At 45.8% G+C, this 10,895-nt stretch overlaps 1 protein-coding gene across 1 annotated transcript in view; it reads right to left on the bottom strand.

The window, feature by feature from the left end:
• Positions 1-2,776: 2,776 nt before the first annotated feature.
• ABCA5 (ATP-binding cassette, sub-family A (ABC1), member 5) overlaps positions 2,777-10,895 on the bottom strand; it is a 27,451-nt gene continuing 19,332 nt past the window's right edge. The window contains exons 24-38 of the mRNA XM_010291328.1: positions 9,902-10,015; positions 9,276-9,413; positions 8,695-8,769; positions 8,063-8,154; positions 7,388-7,514; positions 7,175-7,292; positions 6,978-7,069; positions 6,649-6,824; positions 6,059-6,134; positions 5,880-5,974; positions 5,366-5,485; positions 4,995-5,144; positions 3,927-4,006; positions 3,613-3,668; positions 2,777-2,884 (exon numbers count right to left, since the gene is read on the bottom strand). Of these exons, the coding sequence (XP_010289630.1) occupies positions 2,777-2,884; positions 3,613-3,668; positions 3,927-4,006; positions 4,995-5,144; positions 5,366-5,485; positions 5,880-5,974; positions 6,059-6,134; positions 6,649-6,824; positions 6,978-7,069; positions 7,175-7,292; positions 7,388-7,514; positions 8,063-8,154; positions 8,695-8,769; positions 9,276-9,413; positions 9,902-10,015 (1,617 nt within the window). The remainder of the gene's footprint in view (positions 2,885-3,612; positions 3,669-3,926; positions 4,007-4,994; positions 5,145-5,365; positions 5,486-5,879; positions 5,975-6,058; positions 6,135-6,648; positions 6,825-6,977; positions 7,070-7,174; positions 7,293-7,387; positions 7,515-8,062; positions 8,155-8,694; positions 8,770-9,275; positions 9,414-9,901; positions 10,016-10,895) is intronic.

The following is a 10,895-nucleotide window of genomic DNA, read 5'->3' as shown; positions in this document are numbered from 1 at the left end:
CCGGCAACGGCCGAACAAAGGGACTTAAAACTGCAGGAGTAAAGCTCTTGTGTTTCCAGGGGGGTCTCTGGTTCAGCTTTGTGTGCGTTTTCCCCTGTTCTGGCAATTACAGACGTTGTCTGGCACTTTGAAAGACCTCCGATACAAACCACGACGGTCACAGCGACGTGGGGTGGCACCTTATGCCACACTTGACATGTGATGTCATCACACCAAGAAGATCCCACCCAACTACGCAGTAACCAGCCAAATTCTTCGTACGTGTAGCTGCAGAGACACAGTGCCACCACCCACCGGCTTACTGCGCCGAGCGGCTACCGAACCCCGCGAACCCAGCTGCTCACCAAAGTTCTCCTTTGATCCCTTTGAAACGACAGAAAATAAGAAACTATGTGAAATGGGGCGATGCCACCGAGACAGTACAGAACTGTTTTACGGACTATTAACTCTGACTGTACGTTAAAGACTAGAATTAAAAGACGACATCAAGGCTAACAGGTCACAACTGTACTTTCCTAAGTTCACGTGAAAAGAGCGTGCAGTACCTTGCTGGAGACGTGTGCGGGTGACGCTCGGGTGAAAAGTAAAGTAAGGGTGAGAGGAAAGTAAGAAATGTGGGATTTGGAGAAGATGCACTTAATTTCTAGTACATACATGGGAAAGTACTGAGAGACAAAATTCTGGGTCCCACCTTTGCTCCAAATAAAGGAAAATGCTCAGATACCGGCCAGCAGCAGGGAAGCAGCCGGGAGCACGGGCTGGGGCTTCCCAGGGGCTAAATCAAAGGCTGCGTAAACAAAAGAGCTCAATTTGGGTCATTTTGGTTTTCTCACAGGGAAGCTTCAGCCCTGGCAAGATTGCTACCTGAGCTGGTGCTTTAATCCTGTCCTTTACCTCCATTTCATTGCCAGCACAGGAGATGCAGGTACCACGGCTCAGGGCTCATCCGAACCGGCACTTTCACGGTCTTTGCTCCTGAAGGGAAGGGACCTTCCCCTCGGGAAGCAAACAGGACATCCAGGTGTTTCTGCAGTTCTTGGGCTCAAATTCTGCTACAAAAAAACCCTACAAAATCTCTACGTTTATATGCAATCTATAGGTACACCAGAGGAAGCAAAAGTTGTACATAAAGAGTTCACATCTCCCCATAGCAGAGTAAGAAACTGATGAAAAGATTTTGGCTCAACGCGATGATAAACCATTATCAGACGCATTACATACGTTATTGCCTGATAATTACAAACAGTTAGGACACACAACTCCACCTTAACCCACAGGTTTTTTAATTTTCACAAGAAAAACAAAGGTCTTTAACTTTAACGTGAAGATATATAAATGATATGACTTATGAAGCCAATGTTTTGATATAAATGCATCTATTTGTTCATTGCAGAACACAATGAACTGTTAGCAATCTCTTATTTCACCTTGCAAAACTAAGAAAGTGATGATAGCTTTGTGTAGAAAAACCAAAAAAATAATGCATTTTCAACATACATCTGTCATATCTTAGGATAAAGGATCATGTATTCTGCTCCTTTTAGTGCTTCCATGCGAACCAAAGGCACCATTCCTACTGATGAGGTTGTGAATTTGCATCTTTTTATTTTGGGTTTCTGAAGGTGAACGAAAAATTGCCAGGCCAGGACACAGCAAACGTTCCTGTGCTGAGCATGCTACCGCGTCACTTACTGCTATCACAACTCAGACGGATTAGGAAACACCGTTGCATGTACTTATGAACTCACCGTCAAGAAAAATGAAAACATCTAAAAAGGACTGTCTCTAAAAACAGCAGGCAGGATACATGTCGTTACATCCGACAAAAGAATTAGACCATTTTTAACGAAGACGAGAAATACTCACATCTCTGCAAATCCCGTAACTACACAGTTATGTCTTTGTACTTTTGCCAAGCGGGGGGAAAAAAGCATCCACTTCTGCACAGCCCCTTTGACCCTACGGCGCATGCACTACGACCACCAGTGCCGCCCAGACCGGCAGCAGGAGTTAGCCACGGCTGCCAACTTGCAGTAGAAAGGAGTGTAAGTGCCAACAAGTGCCATATTGTATCTGGAAATGAACGTTTTCACATGGGTTGGATACCAAGCTAAGCTCGCAGTGTAATTCAGGACCCTCCTTGCAGTGAATACAATTATTCTGGAGTGGTTTTTCCCCTCTCTTCTAAGCAGGTGCTTTTTCTAAGCATAAGCGGGGACGGATCCGCCGGCGGCGGGGCAGGACCTTGCAGGGACACGTGTCTGCACGGCACCTCGTCGGGCAGGCGGCAATGCCCAGCCGAGGGCAGCGGGCACAGCAAGACCCTGCAAACCAGCGAGCGGGTCCCGCGGGGCGGGACGCTCCAGCAGCAACTGGTCTTGCTCAAACGCACCATTTCCAGTCAGGACAGCCCAACCTCGAGCAGCCAGCGCCGATGCCGGCGCAGCACGGCCGAGGGAGGAAGGCAGGCGCGTGCTCCTGCACGAGCAGCCAACACCAGGAGATGACCGACCGTCGTCTTCTCGCTCAACGCAAACCGGGAAACAGCCAAGGGAGAAGGAATTTCAGAACAGCCAGATTAACGGTGGGGATGCTCACTGCTCCCACCGCGTTATTCCTAAGGCCAGGATGGCGGAACGTGCTCAGTGCTTCCAAATACGATTTTCCTTGTCCACCCCGGCTCCGGTGTTTTCCATGCACGTGCGCTAACACGTGCGCAGGGGATCATCGCTTGCACGAAACACGAGCTGCCCAGCAGATCTGGACCGTAAGGAGCTCAGAAAACGACTCGGTCTTCCTGCGTCCTCTCCCACCACAGCGTGCTGTTCAGGGTGCCGAAGCTGCTGTCCTCCTCCTCCTGCTCTCTAGCAAGCTCCACAAAAACCTGGAAGAGGCAGAAAGGATGTGAGCATGCCATTCTCCTTGTAGGAACTTTCTTGGCCACAAATAGAATTCATGGTAAAAATCTCACAGATATGGAACGTCTTGCTTCATCTCCGAGTAGGAAGTTTTCAGTATTTTGGGTTTTTTTCTCCTTGCTCCTACCCTCCCGCCTCGTTTCAAGAGTGCAATGTAAAGGAAGTTGAACCAAATACACACTGAGGGACATTTACCGTCAGCAATAACTAATCCAGAATAAGCAATAAGAAGCCTCAGCTTTACTCTCCTTTCAGAAATGAGCCATCCAATGCCCATCTTTTGATTAAATCAGAGCAGCACCTCCACTAATGTCACAAATTTATCTTGCTCCAGTCGCTGCAGTTGGTGTGTCTTATTTTAAAAAGAAAGGAGAAAATGGGAATAAAGAGAGCAAGGGAACTGGCAATTCCAATTCACTTGGGAAAAGTGGACTTCACTGCCCCAAAAATGCCCAAACAGGCAATAGCAGAGCAGCCCCCGCTGCCGGAAAGCCGGGCACGGGGGACACGCTGCCCGCGCACGGCTCATCAGCCCCTCCGTCCACGACGACTCGCTCAGCCTGGACGCACGACAACTATATGGCAGGGACAAAGCGAATCCACTCTGGACGCTCCCGAAAACCCTGTCTAAAAACCTGCAACACCTTCACCTGGAAGGCTTTACTTCCACAAAATATCATTTGCTTTAACATACCTGTTCCAGTGTTGCCTGAGAAAAGCTGTACTCCTCGATGTTAAAGGCGTGTTTTACTGTTGAAAGAATTCATGAAAGAGTATTTAGCAACACTTCACTATCTGACACAACTAGATTTAAAGCATTTTAAGCTGGTACAAGTGCTTACTCTTGATTTCACAAGAAACAGATTTGGGGTCAGCAATAATAATAGAAAAAAAAAAATTACATTAATTTGGAACAGAAATGCAAAAGTGCCACCCCGCATGGCAAATGTGTCAGTTACGTGAGACAAAATGGTTTCTGCACGTGATGTGTGGCAAGTGCTTAATTACCTTCTTCCAGCTTGGAAAAAGAATGTGAAAGCGACTGTACGTCTTCTTTAGGAATTTTGTACGCCAAAATAGAAGCAAAGCTGGAACAAAGAAATAAAGCAAATTTAGCTTCGGGTAAAATTACTCAAAGCAAAAATATTAATATCCAGGTGAATGGATTCAAATTTATTTTCTGAAGGTTACTCCAGGCATTTTGACTAGTCATCACCATACAAGACAACAGGAACAATGCAGTTCCAGGAGACCGGCTGGTTTATAATCTGTCTCGGAGATCCAGGTCCAGGTGCGTCAGCTGAGATCCCACTGAGACCGCTCTATGATTTATACGCTCTTCAGCTGAGTTTCAGCCATTACATTCTGCCTATAAAAACATGAAAGAAAAATCTCTGCCCGGAACTCCCACAGTTATGAGGTTTTTGTCTTTCAGATGAACTCAGACAGAGGTGACAGGATCTCTGGGGACTTTGCATCACGCAGCAGTTGCCGCAACCCAGGCTCCAGAACAGGGAACGGCTCTGCCCCACACATTTGCTTCTGAAAAATAAACTCTCCTCCAAATCTCCCGCACCAAGGAATGCTCCTTGCACGATGCCTGCAGTGCTCGTTTTGCAGAGAATCAGCAGCGGTCACCAAGCCAGACCCTCAGGTTCATACGGCAGAAATTCAAAGCTGTTGGGGGAAAACCAACCAACCCACCCTCAAACTTTGAGGGACGCCCAGAAAACCTTCAAGCATTTCTAGGTAAGGGCCACTGACTCAGCGACTCCGATTTCACCCTCGTTTCCCGGGAGAGCCCAACCAAGGAGGAAGCCTCCAACCAACAGCTACGCAGACATCGAGTTTTGCTTCCTCCGTGCCGAACATCTGCACGCAGGGCTCACAGCCGCTGCCCTGGCAGCTTTTGCTGGCCTGCAAAACACTTCCCTTTTTTTTTTTTTTTTTAAGCTATGTAAATATTTTTTGTGAATTTTAGTATCATGGCATTCCTCACTCAGTGCCAAGGAGCTGCTGAGAAATCAGGGGCTTGTATTAGTATCAATGTTTTCTGTGTATTTGTTAAGAGTTTACCTTTCCTGACGATTTGCGTTTGGGAATATGTGCAAAATCTGGCTCTGCAGATACTCCACCTGCTGTACATCTGCTGTTTCTTTTAATTTCATTTCCAAGAAGTATCCTCTGCCAAACTTACTCTTCAGGTGTTGGACAGTACCTATACATCTACCAATTGCAGAAAGAAAATGAGTTGTACATGTTGCACCGTGCTCAAAAAGCCGCCTAACTTCTAACACACCCTTTTTGCAGTTTGAGTTTAATTTTGCTCCAAGTTTAAGGTGCAAAAAAACTGCCTACCTATATTTTCAAAGACATATATTCTAGTCGACAGCTGTACTGTCCTCCCTGCCACAACACCCGCCCGCAGGGGAGGGCTCCGGCGGTACCTGAGCTGCCCGGACACCAGGATGGCCACACGGTCACAGACAGCATCCGCCTCTTCCATGTAGTGGGTGGTCAGGATGGCTGCTCTCTCCTTATTCTTAAATGCTGCTCGAATTGCCCGCCTACAAAACACAAGCAAAACATCCCCAGATAAAACGTTTGGCACGTAAGAGTAAATCCTGGGTTAGTAGGAAAAGAGGACTGTGATGGTCAAACACAACCCCTTTATTTTATGGACCAATACTACTCCTGTAGCAACAATTAACACCTGATTTTTTTCACCAAGATGTCTCAAGTTTCATACTCCTTATATTTTAAAGATTTCTTGCGACTTTCAAGCTTTTAATCCCCAAGCTCTTCAGGGAGAGACACAGCCGAAGCGCACCGGGCACTAAGGCGGCGTCGATTCCCCGTCTGTGGCTCTCCCTAGTGTTAAGAGGGGTAACGCACACATAAAATCCAACAAGTCCCCAAAGAGAGACGAGCCTGCGGCACCCCAGCCCCAGCGGCACTCACCACATGTGCTGCTTGGCTTTCGGATCCATCCCGGTCGACGGTTCATCCAAGAGCGTGACCCGCGGGTTGCCCAGCATACTCAGGGCGAAGCACAGCTGGGAGGAAGGCAAAGGGCAAGGGTAAGGTCACGACGGCTGCGGGAGGCGGCCGACGCGGCAGCTCGAAGAGCTCCCCCGTACCTTGCGTTTCAGCCCTACGCCCAGCTTCTTCGTCGTCTTCTGCAGATGGTCTTTTAAATCCAGGGCACCTGCGATGCTGCGGAAGGGGGAGGACCGCACATGAAAAGCTGAGAGGGTGATGGGTGGGCTTCCCCCTCATGGCGTAGTATGCAAACAGTCTCATTTGAGGAACTCAGTTACAAATATTTGTACATATTTGTATATAAAGTATAAAAAAAGCAAGGCACTAAGCAGAATCGGAGCTGGGTGCTTCCATGTTAAGCCATCTGCCCCGTGTCCTAGAGGAGGTGACAACCCAGAAATGGCTCCAAGCCCTGGACTCCCCAGCCTTCAGCCTCTGCAAAGGTCATCACGAGCACTTCGTAACTTTAAAAAAAATTAAATAAAAGAACTAAAAGCAAATACCAGTTGAATTTTGTGTGGCTGAACCTATCTCCTAACCTACAAATTCACACTTGCTGAATTTGCTGAAAGGATCCAATCATAAACTTAAATGAAAAAAACATCACCTTAGGAATTGTGGAGAAAAAAGCAAAGCCCTAAGGAAAATATAGACAAAACCTAAACCACTTCTATAATAATATACTTACCGTTTTATGACTTCCTTAACATCAGTCTGACTCATTCCTTTGATAGCGCCATAAATTTCAAAGTGTTCCTGCAATGTAATATCTGGCCAAAGAGGGTTTGTTTGCGGACAGTACCCCACAAATTTCACTGAGTCATCTTCGCTGTTCATTCCAAAAGAATAATCTCCCATCAGAACCTGGAAGGAAAGTTTATAGAGTTCATTCAGGAATATTGTAAGATTCAGAACTGTGAAGTTTTAGCAAAAAACACTTGGGAATGCTTGTAATAATAAGAATAAAAAAAATAAATACAGATTCATTTACTATTTGTTTTCCAGCATGTAGCATACCTGCCCACTGGTTGGCTCAATCTCTCCAACGAGCATATTAATTAACGTGCTTTTCCCAGCTCCATTGGGTCCTAATAACCCCAGTATTTCTCCTAAAGAAAGGACAAGACAAAACGTTGCCCGTGAGGTCAGATAAATGGGTGCAAGAGTAATTTTTGTAAACACAACAGCTCAACAGCAAGTGATTTAACTCCAACCTTTTTTTACGCAGAGAGAGAGATGTTTTGTTGCCACTTTCTTTATTTTTCTCCCCAGAAGAAATTCCCTCCTTTCATCAAACTCTTTGTGCAAGCTGCTGACCAGGATTGCTGGCATCTAGTAGAGGAGAGAGAAGCGGCTGCAGATCCCAGTGGCTCTGGGAAACCTCCAAAGTTGGGTTTTGGGTAGCACCCACGGGCGCACGGCATTACCTCCTCATTTTTGGGGCTGCTCAGTATTTCTTGGACTCGCAGCCTCTCCGCCCTCACATCTTCATCTTCGTTTTCGTCACGTGGGACATCCGGGAACTTCCAGGTTTTGGCTTTTGTAAAACATTTTCTAAGGGAAAGAAAACAACATGACGCCTCTGCTTGGCGTTCGGCTGCGACGCGCTCGCTGCTTTGATGCAGAAAGCGACCTGTGCTGCCGAACCCTGGAGCAACACCTTTGGGCAGCACATCTGAGAAGCCCCAGAAGAGCAGAAAGAGCTGTCAACAACTGCAGCTATGTCATCCTTACGCTGAGCTCTTTGTTGGGGGATGGCATCTATAGGCGTGCAAAGGGAAAGGAAGGTCTCCTGTTTTTTTAATATAGGCGACCTCCTCACAAAATTCCTGATTTTGTACTGATATAGCTTAAAAGGAAGGAGAATCCCTATTTATGTACTTTATTGACTGAATTTCAGAGAAGTAAAGTCAGGAGAAAAGTTCTTTATAGACACTTGGGATGTACACACACACACAAAAATATAACCACAGGTATTTTATTTTCTGCAATATTCCCAATAGTTATACACTGCATATTCCAGTTTAACCACCAGCATCGTTTTTAGAAATGGCTCCTTTGGACTATTTCTTTTTAAAAGTCTATTTTCAACAGAGACACACCTGAAAAATGGATCCTCTCTAACTGTCCTCCCTCCATTCTTCAGCTCGAAACATCGCAGTAGGAAGAGCCACACGACACACTGCAAATAGGGCTAAAACCCACAGAGTTCTGGTTAGTCGGAGCGCTGCCCGCCCTGCGAGGCTGGCGATCACCCTATAGGTGATCCCACCAGTGCAGAGTGACAAGAAGCTCCAGCTCTTCCCCCACCACAGAAGTGCTGGTGTTTCTGAGAAAATGAAACGTACCGTTAGATGCTGCTCAGTGGGTCGACACTGAGGATGCGCAACCAGAGACTGCTTAGATTTAATAGCAGTTACATGGTTTTTGGAGGGAGAAGGGACTGTCCCCTGCTCTGGAGTTCTTGCTCCACCAGCACAGGCTCCCATAATAATCAGGATTAATATCAGCACCGCTAAGACGACTACTGAAGCAGCAGATGTTGAGCTGGTAGGCACAGCAGCTTTTACTGATGCTGTTCATGCTGCAACAGGTTGCAAAGCTGCAGGCTCCAGTGATGCTCAGCATTAGATCAAATCTTTATTAATAAAGACGCCTGAACAGAAGGGGCCTCCCAGCAGGAGTTAGCAATTCTCTACAGCAAAATGGCAAATAATCCAATAATCATGCTTACAACTATAACTGCTACCAGGAGCCGGTCCCACGGGTCATAGTATCCTCCATTCTTTCGCTTGCCTTTCCACGAGACCTGACAATGTAAAAAAACACGTTCAGGTAAATAATCACCTACCAGAGACTGCGTATTCTACATCGCACTTTAATCTCAGATCAGCCATTTAAGTTACGTTGCTCAAGCACTTTCTGAGCTCTGCAGAGACCCTGCTTGCACCAGTCTGATGCCAATAAATGTCCACCAACCTTCCACCAGCAGCTGCTCCTGGGTGAAAGCCATCAACTCCCAACTAACCCATCTCCCATCACCGGGTTCGCCCCGTCCACAGGCAGAGGAACGCATGGTTTGCCTTTAGATACTTAACGGAAGACTTGTCTGTCTTCCCTCATTTTAAAATCGCAAGACCCTGCTTACAGGAAAAGGTGACTTTTCACTGGCGGTTGCTATTCTTCACGTGTTAAATGGCTACGGATGACGTGACACCATTAGGCAGGTATCTGCTGACCCGTTATCATTAAAGACGCCCACCCAATCCCAGCCATCTGCAAATGCTCCCGGGAGGATCTCCTGTAACCCCTTACCTTTATGAAACAAATCAGACAGCCAATAAGGGGATAAATAGGGATGAAGATGGAGAAGACATAATGCAGGATGGTGGTTACCAGGTAATAGTCCAGAAAAAAGGCCACTTCAGTGACAACCGTGCAGAGCAAGGCTGTCTGTACAAAAGAAAAGGGAAAAAAAGGCCATTTTCACAGAATCATTAAGGTTGGAAAAAGACCTTTAAGATCACCTAGTCCAACCATCAACCCAACACCACCGTGCCCACTAAACCATGTCCCAAAGTGCCACGTCTACATGTTTTTTGAACACCTCCAGTGATGGTGACTCCACCACAGCCCTGGGCAGCCTGTGCCAATGCTTGACCACTCTCCCCGTAAAGAAATTTTTCCTAATATCTAGTCTAAATAAACTAAATTTTCATTAGAGAGTTCAGTTTCTCTAAGCATAAGTTACCTAATCTGAGGCACATTTTTTTAAAGCTTTTATCATTTAGCATATAGCAGTGATAAAGAGACATTGGTTATCTCCAGCACCACAACAGGCTTCTCTGTTATTTTATTTAGAAATGTGTCCTCAATGCACAAGAAATTTGAAATATTTACCAATTTTCCTAGCTAATCAAAATCAAGGTAAAGTTACTCACCACTGAAAATATAAATGACCAAAATTCTTTCGTATTCTGGACTTTTTTAAACGTGAAGGAGACCACATATGTGAAGAGCACGACGGATGGGACATAGCCAATCAGGCAAAAAATCTGCAAAGAGAAGAAAAGTTTCTCACGAAATGTACAGCGAGAACCCAAGGGTGAATTTTTTATGTAAGTATCAACTTATATAATTATGAAATTACTTATTATTACAACTTATGGAATTATTTTAGGGTGCTGGGTAACTCTGGATCCAATTTCGCCACTTAATTTGATATGTTTTTCTGCCTTGCTACATATAGCGTATACTATTAAAGACACAACTAAAAGAGTACGTGGATAGGCAGGAACCTCGCTCAGATTCCTTTAAACTATTTCCCCCCTTTTTTTTTATTTTAATAACACAGGCTCCCATAAATGTTGACCTGAAGATCTGGGTAAGTATTAGGAAGTCCACCTTCAGCCTTAGCATTTCTGCAGAAATTAAAACAAGGGTAGGTGCACTGGTAGAAAAATAGCCCTGCAGAGCAACAGTCACATCCCAAACTCGATTAACTCAGAGCTTCTAGGAAAGCAGCTACAAAAATCTGATTCCTCTCCATTACAGCCTGCTCATATCTCAGGGAAGCCTGCTCTGAATATGAGAGACACGAAGATTTGTAGTCTCTTCAATTTAATTGCATGCTGCAACTCATTGTGGAGCTGGTCTACGTTCAAAGTTGCTGGAATCTTGTCACTAGCAGCCCGCCGATGCAAATGGAGCAATTATCAGGCGGCAGCAAAGAGCGCAGAGCAAGCAGGGCAAAGGAGGACAGAAAAATGCTGTATTTGAAAGCTCCGTTTTATTCCTGTTCTGAATGAAACTCCAAAATATGAGTGTTTTTCCCCCACAAAAAGTAGTTCCCTTTGGTGCCTGACTGGTGCCTCTGCGCCAGCAGCCTTAATTAGGCATTTTCCCTGTATATCGGTTGGAAAAAGTCTGCTGAAC

This window comes from Phaethon lepturus, unplaced genomic scaffold (assembly GCF_000687285.1).
Source record: "Phaethon lepturus isolate BGI_N335 unplaced genomic scaffold, ASM68728v1 scaffold20407, whole genome shotgun sequence".
NCBI classification, from domain to species: Eukaryota; Metazoa; Chordata; class Aves; order Phaethontiformes; family Phaethontidae; genus Phaethon; species Phaethon lepturus.
This window is presented reverse-complemented; position numbering and strand designations above follow the sequence as displayed.